The sequence below is a fragment of the Peromyscus maniculatus genome, chromosome X, assembly GCF_049852395.1.
Source record: "Peromyscus maniculatus bairdii isolate BWxNUB_F1_BW_parent chromosome X, HU_Pman_BW_mat_3.1, whole genome shotgun sequence".
Taxonomy (NCBI): Eukaryota; Metazoa; Chordata; class Mammalia; order Rodentia; family Cricetidae; genus Peromyscus; species Peromyscus maniculatus.
Window position 1 is genome coordinate 56,657,496 of NC_134875.1, and position 19,150 is coordinate 56,676,645.

Genomic DNA, 19,150 nt, shown 5'->3' on the forward strand with positions numbered 1-19,150 from the left:
CTGGCTTTTTCTTCTACACATATTTTCTGAGGCAGGATCTCTCACTGAACCTCGAATCCCTAATTTGCTAGAATGTCTGGCCACATGGCCCCAAGGATATTCCTTCCTCCACCTTTTCACATTGGAGTGACAAGTGTGCACTTGGATGCTCAGCTTTTTATACAAATGCTAGGTTCGGATCTGAGCACAGGTGGGCTTGTGTGGTAAGCAACTGGAAGACTGAGGCATTCCTTAGCCCTGTGCAAATTATTAACTATAGGCTTTATACACATCATTTCTAACTATGTCTAGGATATGCAAACTGAATTTGTAATTATGTTGTGTTCTGGAGAATAAAATAAGTTGGACTCAGTACTCACCCATGGCTAGTATGTATCATACCAAACGGGGCACAGCTAATGGAAAAAGAATCAAAATACATATAGGGAATGATTTATACAGCTAAGTAAATGACAGGATTAACAGAATTGGGAGTAGAGTAAGAGAACTAAAGGAAGGAGGGGGAATATTATGGGAAGGACCCTAAATCCCACCTAAAAATTCATGTGACAAAGGCTGGAGAGCCAGCTGAGGACTTCATGGGAAGTAGTGGAAACTTTAGAGCAGGCCTACATCAAGAAGTAGGAAATGATCTTTATGTTCTTGAAGGTTCTATTGAAACATCAAAGCCTCTGTTGTCTTTCCTTCCTGGCCCCACTATTAAATCCTGATGGATTCCCAAAAGCAACCAAAACCAGCCTAAAGTAACTTAGGGGATGAAAACATTGTCTTCAAAAACCACCAACCCTTCCACAAATATAGGCAGGAAAGGGTGTCATTGTTCTGATTTGTGTGATGTACCAACAAGTGAACCAAACACTGTGGACAGAGATAGAGCAAACTAGGACTTGATCATCCTGTATTATATGTAATACACATCACTGTGGTCAGTAAAAAGAAATATATCAATAGTAGACCAGTGATACACAGGAACTCTCGAGGTCCTCCATCTTTTCTAAATTATTCTCCATAAGAATCAGTTACATACCTGTATTCCCCAAGTGTAATTTTCTACAATGTAAAGAAATATATATAGTGTGTGGAGGGGGTCCAGAAAATAACATTTAGTACCTAAATAGTACATATTGGGTAGAAACTGTGTTGGACTGTGAAATTTATTCTAAGTAAGTGATCCAGTTCATGTCAGGCCTCTCTGCAAGTGCTAACATCACCTTCAACCGTAGTTGTACAATAGCAACCTTCCTTCGGTCTATACTGCCCTGAAAATGCCACAGTTCATAGCAATGTAGAGGGATGGGATAAATCACATATTTTAGATTCTTCAAGGGTGTTAAATTATTCATGATAGTCACAAGCATAGGCATTGTGATGGGGTTAGAAGCAAAGCACAGGACACGGAGATGAGTACAACGAATCAGAGCTGGGATAAGGACAGAGATTGCAGTACATTTATAAGGCAATGATTCATCTCTAGATGCCGAAGAGTACCAGAGAGATTTGCCAGAAGAGTTTGAAAAGGCTCAAAATCATCCCAATACATTGGGTTGTTGCTAAGATTCAGCAGCTTTAGGCGGGAGACCTGAGGGCTCTGGGCCAGAAGTCTGAAGTCTCTGTGCGAAAGATCACAGAATGTCAGACACAAGAAATTCAGACCAGGTGGCAGGACTCTGTAGGGAGAAAACAACAAAAAACTGTGAAGAATGAAGATTGAATAAGGAAAAATATACCATTATATCTAGAATAAACTACTTTTCACATGCATTATAATTGGGTATTAATGTGTTAATGTATGCTTTAATTCACTTAATAGTTTTGTGACTCTGAGAATTTGTTTTAGACAGGATCTTACTATGTAGTCCTGGCTGTCCTGGAACTCACTATGGAGATTACACTGGCCTTGAAATCAGAGAATCTGCCTATCTTTGCCTCCTGAGTGCTAAGATTAAAATCCTGTGCCACCACATCTGGCTGAAATTTTGTTTTCAACACTGAGATACAATTTCTTTTAATCTTAGGAATGTGTACAGTGTATTGTATCACATGATTTTAAAAAATATTAAGAGAAGAAACTTAAAGCACTTGATACTTACAACATTATCCATTGTATATTTCAGTTCACCTTTTTAGTGGGGAGGGATCAGAAAGAGCAGGCAACTGAAAACTCCCTTTGGTCAGTCCCTACATACCACCCTCTACTTTCATGGCCTATGCCTTGGAAATTACATATCAGTAAAGTGATCTGACAGTGTGAACTTTGGGCATCTATGATGAGGTGCATCATTGCTACAGCAAAAAGTCTTTCCCCATCTCAATCCCTGTTCCTCTTCATATCTAGAAGGCTAGTGTTTTTCACCTTTTATTTCTGCACTTGTCTGCACATTGCTGGATGCTTAAATTTTGTAATTCTTTTTCCAGTTTCAAATTCCCAGAAGCAACAAAGTGGAAAGCATAAAAGCTTTTCAGGAGTTTAGGAATACCCAAGAATGTTTTCATTCCTGTCTCAACAGGCTCTCCAGGGCCCTGGCCCAAACTCTTACCTGAGCACTCTGTCCAGATGACCTGTGAGACAGAATGAAGAGAAGCTGACTTCCTTAAGAGTGTTCATACGTTGCAAGTGACCTAGGAAATTTTTAAAGAGTTTCCCACCCAGAGATCTAAAAGTGACTTTAGACAGACTGAGGCTCTCTAGGTGGTCCATCTGAGACAGGGCATTGGTGATATCACTCAGTGAACCCATATCAATTGACAACTGACTAGCACAGTTGAGATCAAGAATTTTCAGGGTGCATTTGCTGTCACACAGTTTATCAACTTGCAAATCTCGACAGCATATGTGCAAAGACCCTGAACTCTCCCTCATTTTACTTGTAAGCAAAACCAAAAATTCCTTTTCCACTAAGGAGCCATCTAGGGAAAGATCCACTAGTAACTCTACAGGCCTGGGGAACTGAACCATGGACTCTGTATTCACAAAACGATGCTGCCCTTCTATTTTCAGGATGGAGCTGTCAGAATAAGCACAAGAATGAGAACAGAAAGGTTCCTTGATGCTGTCTTCATGGCATGTGGTCCTACAGTCGTTGTCTTGCCTTAAATCTAGGATCCTCAGTTTAGGTCTCCTGTAGGGGTAAGAGGAGATAGAATAGTTGAGAAATAGCCAACGATAATGATACTGAATAGAATCAACAATGACATCTTAGACCTAATTCTTTTATCCATAGCTGATACTACTTGTACAAACTATCAATAAATCTTTCTCATGAAAATTCAACCTCCTCCCCCAATCCTTTATACATCTTAACCCCCTCCAGTCTTAAAGCTCCTGTCTTTCTGTTTTGTAACACCTGTTACTTAAAACATCAATAGAACCCTCAGTAACAGATTTCAAAATGAACATTGAATAGAATACAATCAATCTTTAATGTGTTATCAAGTTTGCGGGCAACAGTCTCACACATTTACTTGTTACTCCTGGGAGAGTAGCAGGCTGTGGTATAACCTCCTCTGTCTTTCCATGTTTATATTATACAGTCTTACCTAGAAGCAGAGTTCTTTGAAGTACGCACTGGAAGATTCTCAATCATGGCTTTCAGGAGTTCATGTTGAGGCTCCTGTACAGTTAATGACCCAATATGGAGACAGTAATAGGGCCACACTTTCACCATCTCACTCAATATATTCTTATGGCCACCCTCGAAGGCAGCAATGAACAGTGGAACAAAAAAGACTCTTGGCATATCCTCCAGAGCTTGTATTGCTATAGACTCATTTCTCAGCAGACTCTGCATAGCGAGATCCAACAGTGTCTTTGGGTTCTTTGCATCCATCTTTGTGAACCTGAATCAGAAGGAGAAATATTTAGAAGTTCTGGGAATACATAGTCTCTTCTTTACTTTGCTACAGCTGGTTGCAGAAATTGAAAGAATAAATGAACCAGATAGCCAACACTAGATACATCTACTATAGACACAGGTTAGAAATTGACTTGTGAGTATATAAAGGTGTGTGTGTGTGTGTGTGTGTGTGTGTGTGTGTGTGTGTGTGTTACTATTCCCTCTCCCTTGTATATAAAGTATGTATGTGATAAAACACCATTAAAATGGGTAGTAGGTCAGGCAGTAGTGGCATATGCCTTTAATCCCAGCACTTGGGAGGCAGGGGCAAGTGGATCTCTGAGTTCATAACCAGCCTGGTCTGCAGTACGAGATCCAGGATAGGCTCTAAAGCTACACAAAGAAATCCAGTCTCTGAAAAAAGAAGTCAGTAGTAAGTAAACAGAAAACAATTTTGGTTACTTAGCTACATGACTTCAGTATTTTCCCTCCATAGTATATAAGCTCTGAAGAAGAAAAAGATAAAGCTACAAAAAAAGTGGTAGAACAGAAAATATTACAACACCAAATTCATTGTGATTAAAAGAAAAAGAATGACATTCCAGCCCTTGCTTTGTCTCACCCCTGTCACTGTATTTGTGGCAGACGAAGACACCAAAATGGCACAAGACAGACACGAAGGAAGATGGTTAAGAAAATTTAAAGTTGACCTTAAGCATATTCAGACAATCTAGTAATGAAGTAAGCCTAAAGATGAAAAAGAAAACATAAAATCAAAAGAATGCAGTACAGTTTAGGGCAAAGACTTCAAAACTGTTCCCTTCAAAGCTGTATGTTGTCTCACATCTGGAAAGTAAGAAACAGTCAAACTTGTCTGGGATTGGTGCCAGGGTTGGGGGGGGCAAAGCACAGTTGTATACGATTCATGTAAGCCAGAGGATGGAGTCTCATCAAGACGTATTACGAATATGTGTTATAAACAATGAATATCAAAGGTGAATCAAATAAGTGATATGGAGGTTAGTTTAAAACTGCAATATTAAGAGACACAGGCTGTGGGAAGAATACATTGATGTGGTTAGGAGAAACATTCAAGAAAATTTGTTAATGGAGGGAAAAGAAACAAAATGAGGGGGATTAAGAATCTTGTAACACATGAAAGAGTCAGAAAGCTCCTAAGTTTTTCTTCTACTTCGGGAACAACATCAAACCCTCTAAAAGACCTACACAACACTGATAAACAGAAAATAGAATGATTAAATTAGATAGCTTCTAAAACAATATGAATAAGCCAAATAAAGAAAAATTCCAAGCAGAAACATTAAAACCATAAGAAAATAAAATAATGTTGCTCATCAACTACCTAATACGGTACTTTGCTACAGCATCTCACACACATTATGGCATTGTCCTTGGATAAATGACTTGATGACTAAGATAAAATTATCATACTTAACAACAAAGAAGTGGTACTTATTCTTGAGGCTTCCAGGATTTCAATCTCAGGAACACATTCTTCATTCAATCCTAAAAATACGTCCCAGTATCTTCAAATGATGTTCTTCTGTTGTAGCTCAAGGTGTAAGAGAGTTTAAGTACATCCTATTTGTGAAGAACTTTCTTTTGTGTGAAGAAAACCTCAAACAGGCTTGAAAGAAAGGGACTGGGCAGTCTCATGAAACAAAGCAGCTGATTTCTCACGTGAAGAAAACCTCAAACAGTCTTGAAAGAAAGGGACTGGGCAGTCTCATGAAACAAAGCAGCTGATTTCACACATTGTTACAAATGTTAGTGAAATGTATTCAAAAAGTTGCTGTTTGTGCTCTATTACAAGGTCACCATGTTCCTTTCCTAGGAATATCTGTGAATATTCTAGTACTTTGATTCAAAATTCAGTTGTGCATGTGCCTGATATAATTGAATAAGGATACCAGATTCCATTATAAGGGTTGTGGAGCAATGCTATTTTAATTTGACTTTTCCCTGACAAACTCAGCATTAAAAAAAAAAAAAAGTTCTCCTGTAGCATGAATCTTAAAAGTTCTTATTAATAAAGTCAAACCTGAGGGCAGTTATTGGGGTGAACACTGGAAGATCAGAGAGACAGAACAAGCCACAGCTTCCTCACCTCACCAGTTCCTCAGCTGGTCCTGTTTCCTCAGACTAGAGGCCTCTGAGTCCTCATATAGAATGAATCCCAGCTGAACTGTGCTGCTTCAAAGCCTGAAAGCTTAACCAGCTGAATGCTTAACCAGGCACAAGCTTCTAGTTTCTGGTCCTCACGCCTTATAAACCTTTCTGCTTTCTACCATCACTCCCTAGGATTAAAGATTCGCTTTCTGGGATTAAAGGCCTGAGTTACCATGCCTGGCTGTTTCCAATGTGGCCTTGAACTCACAGAGATCCCAGATGGATTTCTGCCTCTGGAATGCTAGGATTAAAGGCGTGTGCTATCACTGCCTAATTAGTAGCTTTTCTGTTCTCTGACCCCAGATAAGTTTATTAAGGTACACAATGTCTTGGGGAACACATTGTGTATGTATAAATTTAATTAAAAAATATATACATTTTACTGAGTTAGTCTGATGGGAAAGTTCATATGTGAAAGAATACACGAGTGCTGTGGGATGGTCTGTATGTCAAATTACTCTGATTGGTCAATAAATAAAACACTGATTGGCCAGTGGCTAGGCAGGAAGTATAGGTGGGACTAACAGAGAGGAGAAAAGAAAGAACAGGAAGGCAGAAAGAGTCACTGCCAACTGCCACCATGACAAGTAGCATGTGAAGATGCCGGTAAGCCACGAGCTATGTGGTAAGGTATAGATTTATGGAAATGGATTAATTTAAGCTATAAGAACAGTTAGCAAGAAGCCTGCCATGGCCATACAGTTTGTAAGCAATATAAGTCTCTGTGTTTACTTGGTTGGGTCTGAGCAGCTGTGGGACTGGCAGGTGACAGATTTGTCGTGACTGTGGGCAAAGCAGGAAAACTCTAGCAACACACAAGAATAGCTAATAAGGAAGAAGGAAGACATTTGAGAAGGGACTCCTAACACCATACCAAGAAAATGAAAACTTTCTAGAGAATTTCTGTAATTATAGTGTCTTATCACTTCAACAAGAACAGACAAATAGCTGAATAAAATTGGTTAGAAAGCTTAGAAATACAAGCCAATATTGATTGACATCAGTGTTTAATGAAGGGCTGAAAAGATTGGGTAGCAGTTAAGAGCACTGACTAATCTTCCAGAGTGCATGGATTCAATTCCCAGTCCTGAAAACCATTCATAACTCCAGTTCTAGGGGATCTATGCCATGCATAGAGTAACTAAAAATTGAGTTAAAGAATTAAGCAAAAAGTGGAATCACACAGCTTCTTGAAGAACACACGAAAGGGTTTCTTTAAGCTTACTATAAAGAAGGGATTTCTAAATGTCACTCAAATTCTAGAGGTAAAAAAAGGATGCAGTAAGTGATCTGACCAAATGAAAATGAAAGAATTTAAAAATATCAAATGCAAACATTTCAAAAGAGAACTTACAGACTAAAATGATGTAGTAGTACAACATCCCAGACAATTGGAAACTAGGCTTCCTAGATAAAGAACTAAAAATGAGGAACAAAGGACCAAATAAGGTATGAAAATGAATAAAAGATATGAACTAACAGTTCACACAAAAATGTCAAGAAGAGATAAAACAAATAATAAATGCCCAAATTAAATGACAATTAGATGTATGCAATATATTAAAATAACACTGAGTTATAGCTTAGTCTCTGGTAACATATAGGCAAAATTATAGTGATTTGTGTTCTATTATTAGTGAAATGGTGAGGAATAAAATTTTAAATATCTTACAAAGATCTACTTCTATAAACACAAATGTATATATATATGCATATATATATACATATATGCATACCCAAGGATATTCAGTGAAGCATTATGCATAATTTCAAGATATAAACAATTAAAAACCTCACACAGAGGTAGATTAAAATGGTACGGAATAGCCATACAAGTGTGTCTGATGCAAGTGTAAAAAAGAACAATGAAAATCTCTTAAGAAATGTTAGGGAGGCATTTCAAGAGATGCTATTAGCTTGGAACACTCAGTCCCAAATGGGTTATCTCCTCCAACTCCCTTCCCTCAGGGGATCAGGGAACTCTCCAAAAGAGGAGGCAGAAAGTTTATGAGCCACTGGGGATGGAAGACTCCAAGGAAACAAGACCTAGATACAACTGGAATGATGCCCCTATGAACCCACAGAGACTGTGGCAATATGTGCAGGGTCTGCAGAAGTGGACACAAGCCCCATCCCTAACTCAGAAGCTATTTCTAAATTTCTCAAAAAGAAAAAATTAGTTTTCTCCAAGAGTCTCATTGAATATACAAATCAGATATAAGAGTAGACTCTATGCCTAGCAGTAGATGGTTAACACAAAATGAACTCAATGGTATTTTTGGAGTTTTGTTTTGTTTTTTAGTCAAATAATGCTCTATTTGGGTATTTAAAAAAACCTTACAGGTCTTTTGCTTATATAATATGGTTTCAGTGTTGTGGGATAATCTTTTTGTACACTGTGAAAATGTGTCATTTCCAAGGCACCTTCTGTTTGGTTTAAAAATGAACTGAATGGCCAATAGCTAGGTAGGAGAGGACAGGCAGGACTTCCTGGCAGAGATAGGAACTCTGGGAAGAAGAGTCAGAATTTGCCAGCGAGACAGGGAAGTCAGACAAACAGTGTGGAGGAGAGGTGACGGTTCATGTGGGAAAATGCAGATTAATATAAATGGGTTAATTTAAGTTTTGAGAGCTAGTTGGGAACAAGCCTAAGCTAAGGCCAAGCTCTCATAATTAATAGGAACTCTCCATGTCATTATTTGGGAGCTGGTAGTCCAAGGAAATTCTGACTACACTTCAGATTTTGTTTTTATGGATTTTCTCCATGTGTGAATGTGTGCTTTTCTTTTTTCTGTTTGTCTGCCTATATTGTCCTATTCTGGTTTGTTTTTATTCTAGCTTAGTTTATAATATTTCGTTAATCTTATTTGTTTGTTTTCTAATGAGAGAGAGAAAGAAAAGGTACAGATTTGGGTGAATGAGGAGGTAGAAGGAGCTGGGGAAAGTGAAACTATAATCAGGATATATTATATGAAAAAATCTATTTTCAGTAAAGAAAGAAAAGCTCTTAAATAAAAAACAGAAATGTGCACAATATGCTCTCATGTAAGAAGGCAATGTAAGAAAATATGTTACCTTTCCTTTGTGTAAAATAAATATGTGATACTAGAGCAAAAAGTGAATGATATTATTCCTTCAGTGAAGGATGAGAAAGAAATGCGAAATGAGAACAGGGTAGCAAGGAGTGGTACCTTTCCAAATATACAGATTTATATTGGATTACCTGAATAATAGTAATATTTCACACACCAAAATATAAACACAGTTAGACTTTCTACAGCAGCATCTGTTGTGGAATATTGGTTTAAGATGTGTTACATATGTTTATGCTGTGGAACATTTGCTTTAATAATGCAAAGATGTGCTGCATTCTTTTATGCTGCATTTGTTTAACTCTGTAAAGCTGTGTTACTTTGCCTGCCTAAAACACCCGACTGGTCTAATAAAGATCTGAACGGCCAATAGCAAGGCAGGAGAAAGGATAGGCTGGCCTGGCATGCAGAGAGAATACATAGGAGAGACGAGGCAGGAGAGAGAAAAGGAGAAGAGAGGACAGCAGCGACCAGCCACCCAGCTACACAGCAAGCAGCAGAGTAAGAAGTAAAGAAAGGTATACAGAAATAGAAAGATAAAACCCCAGAGGCAAACGATGTAGGGAAAGGGGCTGGTAAAGAAACCCCTCCTGACCCTGTAGCCCAGAACTAGGGAAAGAAGGCTCAGCTAAGGCCAGTGAAAGAAACACAGTTTGGCTCAGATCAGAGCCATCTCTGCCCCTGGCCAGCTGACTTGTGAAACCAACCAATCACAGAGCAGGGCAGTAGCACCCTGTCCCTGGGGCCCAGGACCAGGGAAGCAAAAACACAGCCTGGGTTTGGACCTGAGCCAGAGAAATGAACACTTTATCCCCAAACCTAGAACCAAGGAAATGCCCTGACTCTGAATCTAGTGCCAAAATAACACTCTTGGTCCCTAGAATCAGAGTCAGTGAAAGAAATGTGACCTGGCCTTAGAAGCAGTGTCAAAAAGTCAAGAAAAGCCAGTGAAAGAAACAAAGTTTGGCTCTGAAATCAGGGCCATCTCTGTCCCTAGCCCACAAAACTGGCCAATTCCTGGGTAGAAAAAAACTAGTCAATCCCTGGTTGACTCCACCTCTAAGACATCATATATAAACTGCCTTGCCTGGTCAGTTGTAGGCTGTTCTTTCCACCCTGGTAGTCCATCCTGGACTCCTCCTTTCCCAAATAAATCTCTTTTTCAAAAGAGTTTTGGGTGTAAAGATCTTTGTTCACTGGCATGGAGAAGATCCTTGCTGAGACATCCCTCAGTGAACAGAATAAGGAGGACCTGAACAGAAGATCCTTGCTGAGACGTCCTTCAGTTGACAGAGCAAGAGAAAGCTGAAAAAGTAACACTTTTTTCCAGAGCCAGAGGAGATTGCTATGTTTCTGCAGGGGTTTCCTCTTTTGTAGAGTGAAGCAAAAGAAGCAATATCTTATTAGTTGAGAGAAACAGAGTTCTGCTAGGAAGCCCCCTTAAGCAGGGCTGAGCAAAGCTCAGCTGTAGCAGCTCTCCAGGAGAGGAGCAGGATTGCTATATTCTGTAGGGAGACCATCACCCATTACACCAGGTGTAGCCTGACTCTCCAGAATGTTCAGGACACCCTTCCCTGCAGAGCTGTCCTAGCAGCTCCAGGACTGACTTTCCTGAACAGTCAGGATAGCCTTCCCTGCTAAAGCAGTTCCAGGCCTGACTCTCCCCGGCAGTCAGAAAAATTTCCTTCTAGGGCTGAGCTGTCTCTTTGCAGTTCCAGCCATCAGAGCTGTCCTAAGCAGCTCAAGATGTTGCCTGACTCCCCAAGTAGTCAGGACACCTTTCCCCTGAGTTTCAAAACTCATGTTTTGGTGCCAAAACCTGGGACCCAAACCACAGAGTTGAAACAAATTTACTTACAAAAGATAAACAAGATAATTTAAGAAAAGCTGGCTAAAAACAAGCAAAGCTAAAGCTAGGCATTCATAAGTAAGAATAAGTCTCCGTTTATTTATTTGGGAGCTGGGAAGTGGGCACCTAAAGAGTGGGAAAAAAACACAGGTATCCTTGCATGCTGTGAAGATTTCATGTCTGGTGCCAGGTATCATATATTAAGCTGTTGCTGAAACACTATGGTGAACACATCTCCCGTACTAAAATGAGCAAAGCAGAATATGGATGCCATTAGAACAAGTATTTTTGTCAGAAATGTACAATTCCAATACAGCCATAAGAAAACATAAAATTCTTAGGTAAAATGACTACATGGTAAGAGTAGCAGAAAGAGTCAGAGAACTAGGTGTAGTCACATATACCTGCAATCCCAGGACTCAGGAGGTGGAAGCAGATGGACTAGTAGTTCAAGGTATTCTCAACTATATAGTCAGTTAAAAATGTACCTTGGGCTACACGACACCCTATCTCAAAAAATCCAAATCCATACAAACAAGCAAAAGAGAAGCCAGGGTAAGAAGAGATAGACTACTGAAAGGGAAAAAGATTAAAGCATCAGGAATCACAAAGGAAAGGCTAGAACAGCTTAAAAGTGCTGAGAGACAGAAAGGCTATCCATCCATGAGTAGCAAGCTCCAAATGCTCCAGCATCAGTTCCATGGTGGAGGTATGAGGAATGAAGAAAAGCCACTTAAAATGTGGCTCTATAAATGTAACATGTCTCTGACAAAAAAAGAGGGACACCCCTACCTGAAAGGTCAGCCCAAGATTCTCACTAACATTAATTCAATCTGGGAAATTTGGGACTGTGACTCTGCTGTTGGCACTAGTCCACATAAAAGGAAAACATATTTTTTCCCTCTTCAGTGTCTGAGAGCTATCCAGCCAGGTGAACTCTGGAGAGAGGCTAACTCCTTGAGACAAAAATACTCTTGGAAATAAGAAAACAAGGAGCAACTGCATAATGAGAATGACTAGAGAGAGTCTGCCAGACCAGCTTTGTGGGAGACAACTTTCGAAGGCAGTGATGGGCTGGGTGAATGACAGGCAAGGACACACTATAAAATGTAGGCAGTAGATCCTCTGGTAATGAAGGGCCCGCTGCTCTGAGGTCCCATCACTTGTGTGTTCATGAGCAGTCACCACCACCTGGTGATGACTGAGGACATTGGTGATCCCATGATTGAGGTTGGGGACCAGTTCTACATCTGCAGCCACTTACCTTCTGTGTGGTTCAATGCTGGTGAAATGGAGAATTCCGAGTTGCAGGTCCACAAAGGCCTCAGGGTGCAGCAGCCTCCTCCCTCTCCCAGATGGTCTACTGTTGAGGGAGAAATGAATGCACTAAGACCAAAATTCCAGCACAAATCTCAGTGCTCTATTTCCTTCTCCTGTCTGTTCTCTTCATTTACTTTATTCATTTATTGTTATTTCTACTTTTAAAATAGAACATTTTAATTAATTATTTGAATTTTTCATACATGCATGCAATGTATTCTATTGGTATTCAAGCCCAGTCCTGCCCATATATCCTCCCAGATCCATTTCCACCTTTAAACTCCTCCCAACTATATGTGCTCTTTCTCACAGCCATCGAATACAATTAGTCCCACTTTTACCCAAACTGAGTTTTAATTTAATATATTATTGTATATTATTTCTGTGAGTATCTGATTTATAGTTGTTGGAGCACGGTAGATAACTTTAATACTTTCTGAGTGTACTTCTAAATATAGTTTACCTATTACAGTGTTTCCTTTTCGGGACTTGATACTGAGCCCTCTACAGAGTATCTATACCCTATGAGAAAGGTAAACTTGAAGACATACTCATCCAATGCGATATAGAGATCACAACAAAAAAATATAAATATGAAAAAGCAAAGCAGATGAAACTATCTCCTCAAATGCCATATCTAAAAAATTGAAGAAGTGTTTAAAATGCTGGACAAAGAGTTTTAAAGTATACTAGAAAACAGGTTCAAGGGCTTTCACACATATGAATGAAGTGATGAAATCAACTCAGAATGTGTATGTATAGGTCAGCAACATAGATGAGAAAGTCATAAGGAGTTTGAAAGAAAACAAACAGAAATTCTGAAAATTAAAAACTCAATTCCATCAATAAAAATCTGTAGGAAGTCTCACTAATAAGCTATATTAATCAAAATTTAAAAATAAAGTTTCAAGGAAAGTTGAAGGAAATATCATATTCATACATGAGTAAAGAAAAAAATTACCAATCTTAAGCACAAATTTCTGAAGTATGTCCACAAGATAAAATACATCTTCAGGTAGAAAAATGAGGGGAGATAAAACTTAAGACACAGAAAACAGTCATAGAAATTAAAGCAGACTATTTCCTGAGTCTACAGAAAAATAAATTAATTTTAAGCACAAGAGGCATTTAGACTCCAAACAGATATAACATCTCTAAGATGTATCAGAAGTAAAATGTACTGCTATAGAACGTGGACAGTATGCTAAGACTCAAGAATGAAGACATAACATCAAAAGCTGCAAAGAAACATCCATGTCACTTACAAGTGACAACCAGTCAGAGTATCATCAGACTTCTTGGCAGAAACCTGAAAAGCCACAAAAATAGCAAATGATGTGTTTTAAACATCACAGTAAATAAATGTAAAGTGAGATTATTATATCCAGCAGTTATCCACTAAAGTCAGTGAATAAAAATTTTTCACAAACTACAGCAATCAGTTGCTACCAAGCCAGCATATCAGAAATATATTTAAAGGAATCCTACATAGAGAGGAGGATTAAATAGAGTGTTAACTGTGAGAAAACAGAAAATAATTGATTTCATGATAGTAAAAGAAACAGAAGATTATAGAAAAAAAACCTACAAATCAGTAAACAAACGTGTGCCTGGTACAACGAAGGGAGAATAACAAGGCCAATTAATATTTGAAGAAACCATGAAATCTAACAAAAATTTCTTGTATGAAAAAAAATCTCTTAATATTAATCTTAATTAAAATGGTCCTAACTATTTAATCTAAAGATACAAACTTACTGACTATTACAGATAAGTCTTGATGTTTGGTGCATGAGGGGTATGAATATATTCGTCAAATATAAGTAAACTCTGAAAACAAAAGGGCTGTTGTCAATATACTAAACTCTTGGAAGCAGGCAAAAAACCAGGTCTAGTTATATGCTCAGATCTGATAAAGTAGATTTCAAGCCAAAAATTTATTCAGAATACATAGACAACCAATAAATATATGGAATAACCCATCAATATGCTATCATTACTATAAATAAGTAAGCACTTAATATTGGCATACCCAATATCATAAAACAATACTGTAGCTACTCAGTAATGACAATACTCAACCCTTGTCAGTAGATAATTAATCCAAACAAAAAATGACAGTTAACACAGACATAATGCACTAAAGATCAAATAGACTTAAGACATTGTGCTGGTTAATTTTTGTTAGATATTGTGCTGGTTAATTTTTGTTAAATTATCAGAAGCTAGATTCATATGGGAAGAAGGAACTTCAATTCAGAAATTGCCTCCATCATATTAGCCTATAGGCAAGTTTGTGGGGCACATTTTTAATTAATGTGGGAGCACCCCGCTCTCTGATGGAGATGCCACTCCTGGGCAGGTAGTCCTGGGTTGTATAAAAAGGCAGCTGAGCAAACCAGGGGAAGCAAGCCAGTACGCATCATTTCTTCATGGTTTTGCCTCCAGGTTCCTACCTTGAGTTCTTGCCCTGACTTCCCTGGATGATGGACTTATAAGCTGGAAGGTGAAATAAAACCTTTCCTCCCCAAGTTGCTTTTGGTAATGGTGTTTCTCACAGCCACAAGAAAGCAAACTAGGGCAATTATCTATAGAATATTACATTCAATAGCTATAGCATACAAATCTTCTTAGCAGCCTATGGAATATTCTGTGATATAGATATCAATTTATGTCACTGAGCAAGTAAAAAGTATTTAAAAATTATAACAGTATTTTCTATCTTATCAGATCATAAAGCAGTAAAATTATATATCATTATCAATGGAAAATAACAGAAATGAAACAAAACAAATAAAATTGAACATTACATCCTAATGATCAGTAGCTAATGAAACCATCTGGGAGGATGTTAAAAATTCCTGAAATCAGTTTTGGGGATCTAAGATACTCTTCCCAAGGAATATAGGCCACTGCCATTGCCCTCAGTTGCCTACCAGGACTTGAAGGGATGACCCTACTGTGGAAGACACCACATACTTCAGGCACAGGACTTGGAAGAACTGAGCCGGAAACAGCCTCCAAGTCTCATCCCTAAGGACTACTTCTTACAGTATTCAATTGCTGTGGGATGTTCTGTATGTCCTGTGGGAGCCCTTCTTGGGTTCTTTGTGGCGTTACCCAGCAGGTCCGCATAGAGGATGATTAGGACCATGGGCCTGAGTGCAGGTGTCTGAGATGGTCTGCACTTGGCTGTGCTGGGGGATGGTCTGTATGTCAAGTTGTTCTGATTGATCAATAAATAAAACCTGATCGGCTGTGGCTAGGCAGGAAGGATAGGCGGGACTAACAGAGAGGAGAAATAAAAGGACAGGACGGCAGAAGGACTGGCTGCAGCCGCCGCCATGACCAGCAGCATGAGAAGATGCCGGTAAGCCACCAGCCACGTGGCAAGGTATAGATTTATGGAAATGGACTAATTTAAGCTATAAGCACAGTTAGCAAGAAGCCTGCCACGGCCATACAATTTGTAAGCAATATAAGTCTCTGTGTTTACTTGGTTGGGTCTGAGCGGCTGTGGGACTGGCGGGTGACAAAGATTTGTCCTGACTGTGGGCAAGGCAAGAAAACTCTAGCAACATTCAATGGTGCTATGCAAGCTGCCAACAGAGAAAAGCAATCAACAGTCATACGTCATTTATGTCCATTGTCTCAAGTTATTTTTCTACTGCTGTGAAGAGAAACCATAACCAAGGAAAAATATAAGAGAAAGCATTTAATTAGGGGTTTGCTTACAGTTTTGGAGGCTTAGTCCACGACCATCAAGGTGAGGAGTATGGTGACAGGCAGGCAGGCATGGTGTTGGAACAGTATCTGAGAGCTTACTTCCTGATCTGCAGGCAGGAGGAAGAGAGAAAGTGAGAATAGGCCTGGAATTGGCTTTTGAAACCACAAGACCCACATCCCAGTGACACACTTTCTCCAACAAGGCCACAACTCCTAATCCTTCCTAAATAGTTCACCAACTAGGAATGAAACATTCAAACACTTGAGCCTATGGGGCCATTCTCATTCAAACTACTACAGTCTACTCCCTGGCCCCCATATGCCTGTAGACATATCATAATGCAAAATGCACTCAGTCCAACTTCAAATGTCCCCACAGTCTTTCAGTCTCAAGATTGTTTACAAGTCCAGAGCCCAAAGTTTCTTCTGAGGCTCAAGGTAATCTCTTAACTGTAAGCCCTGTAAAATCAAAAGATAAAATCAAATTACATATTTCTAGCATTTAGTGGCACAAAATATACATTACCACTCCAAAAGAGAGGAGGAAAGGGGCCATGCTGAGGAAAAATACTGGAACAAAACCAAGAATGGACAAAAACTACAACCATTATCTTTCTCTGCCCACTCATATCATTTCCTGTCTTAACTTTCCTAGTGCTAGGACTAAAGGCATGTGACTCCCAAGCACTGGGATTAAAGGTGTGCCACCACTGCCCGGTGACTATGTTTAACCTAGTGGCTTGTTCTGTTCTCTGATCTTCAGGCAAATTTATTAGGGTACACAATATATCACCACACTTATTGGATGGATCTTCATCTCTCACTCCTTCCAGTTGTTGACTACATCACTGGCTTTCCTTATCAATGGAGCAAGATTCCACAACCCCCTTATACTTGTATCTTCATGAAAAAACAGACCCATGTGGCTTATGGTACCAAGTTCTTCTGCTTACCTGGACTAAAACCTGGCCTCATCCATGACTTACATTAATATAAGCTTTGACTTGGCAATAGTTTCTGATGGAATGCCCTGGCAGCATAAACCCAAAAGTCCTGCTGAGACTGTCTTGATGTCATTGCTCAACTGTTATCAGTCAACCAAATTCATGTCTCAGGGAGAATTCTTTGTTCAGACAGTTCTCAAGATATCCTCCTTCGGAACAGTCTTTTTGGATACTATGAATATGTACTAATCTCACTGGCTAATAAAGAGCTCACTAGACCATAGCTGGGCAGGAGGAGGTTAGGAGGGGAAACCAGACTAGAAGGATTTGCCAGTCAGATGCAGAACGAGTCGGGCACACAAAATGGGATAAAGGTAAAAGCCACGTGGCAGAATGTAGATAAATAGAAATGGGTTAATTTAAGTTGTACGAGCTAGTTAGTAATAAGCCTGAGCTATTGAATGGGCATTTGTAATTAATATAAGCTTCAGTGTGCTTGAGAGTGGCTGTGGGATAGGAAAACTCCAACTTCAGCCTGCTTTGCTTGAACAAGAAGTTTCAAAAGAAGGAGGTCATATGTATCCTGTGCAGCTCTATCAACTTCCTTATATTCAGGCCCCCTGCCCACTCCTATAAGAGCCCTGACAGCCCCTTCCCCTTCACACAAGTTCCATTCCCATGGGGAAGTCGCTGCCCCCTGCTGCTGTGCCAATAAACAGTTTCATCTCTTGAGAGCAGACTTGGGTCTCTTCCATGCCTTTTGTTCCTTACTGTCCTAACATTTTGGTGTGGAAACCCAGAGGGTCTTCTAGGATCCCTGCCCTCTGGTGGCTCCAACCCTTCTCTTAGGACCTTCTTGACTTTCTTACCCACCGTGACCATTCTTGGACTTCGGGAACACAGATACTGTCTGAATTCATTATATAGCCTAAACAGACACTAGCTGCAATCTGAGACCATTGTTCTTTGTGACCTCTGTCTCTGTGAGCAGTACACCTTTAATCCCAGGCTGACACAGGTGTATCTCAAGTTCCAGTACAGCCAGGGCTACAGATAAGCCCTGTCTCAAAAAAGGAGAATGGCTCAATAATATCCTGTGTTTTAATGCTGGCTCCCAGAAGGTGTGGCCTTGTTGGAGGAAGTCTATCAATGGAGTTTTCATGTGTCAAAAACCCATGCCAGGCCCAGTCTCTCTCTGCCTGCAACTTTCAGATAAGATGAGAGCTGTAAACTGATACTCCAGCACCATGCCTGCCACAATCCCCATCATGATGGCCATGGACTCACACTCTGAAACTATAAGCGAATCCCCAATTAAGTGCCTTGGTCATATCTATTCATAGCAATAAAACAGTAACTAAGAGGAACAACAATACAAATAATCAGTGAAAAAGATGGTTTCTTTAAAAGAGTGACAAATTGTTAGTTGAACTAAATGAGAGAATGAATATATAAATTAGTAAAAATAGAGTTAAAAGGGGACATTACAAAGAAACACCACTGAAATTCAGAAAATGGTTAATGAATACTTGAAAACTTATACTCACAGAATATCTAGAAGAAATGGATAATTCCTTAGATACAAAAGAATAAACAACTTTAAAGATCTATAAAAATCAATAAGATTTTAAGCACCTCCCGACAAAGAAAATCCTAGAAATACATGGATGAAATAAACATTTCATCAGATCTCAAAAATGCTCCCCAACTACTCGATAAAACATAAAGGAAATGCAAAACTTCTCCTAGGTGGACAATATACCTTGTTCAGTAAAGTAGTTCAGACAATAGTTTTTTGAAAATGAAGTTTCTGTGATGAACATTATTAATAGATTATTCAAATAAAGTCTTTATAAAGTGAATTTAATAATATCTTTTAAAATCATCAACAATAGGGTTTATATTAGGTTTTCAAGGATGTTTCACATGTAAATAGTTTTGGAGGCAGAGATAACATGATGATCTTGCAAGTACAAAACAGGCCTTTATCAGAAAAGCCCTGAAGAATCTAAGACTAGAGGGAACATATCTTACCATAAAATATCACCTCATAATAAATTTATACTCAAAATCATATTAATCTTGGAAAACCTGAAAGCATTTTTTCTCAAGTCAGGAACAAGAGAACATGGACCACCCTCTCCAATTTTATTCACTATACTGAATGAAGTTTTAGCCCACTGTAGTAGGGCAAGA

At 39.1% G+C, this 19,150-nt stretch overlaps 1 protein-coding gene across 1 annotated transcript; it reads right to left on the reverse strand.

Moving 5' to 3' along the window:
- Positions 1-1,013: 1,013 nt before the first annotated feature.
- Positions 1,014-12,321, reverse strand: LOC143270802 (melanoma antigen preferentially expressed in tumors-like). The gene is given in 5 exon segments (XM_076561915.1): positions 1,014-1,447; positions 1,450-1,667; positions 2,538-3,119; positions 3,538-3,837; positions 12,229-12,321. Coding segments are annotated over 4 exon segments (1,383 nt in total). The 5' UTR covers positions 3,828-3,837; positions 12,229-12,321; the 3' UTR covers positions 1,014-1,154.
- Between the last annotated feature and the right edge of the window lie 6,829 nt (positions 12,322-19,150).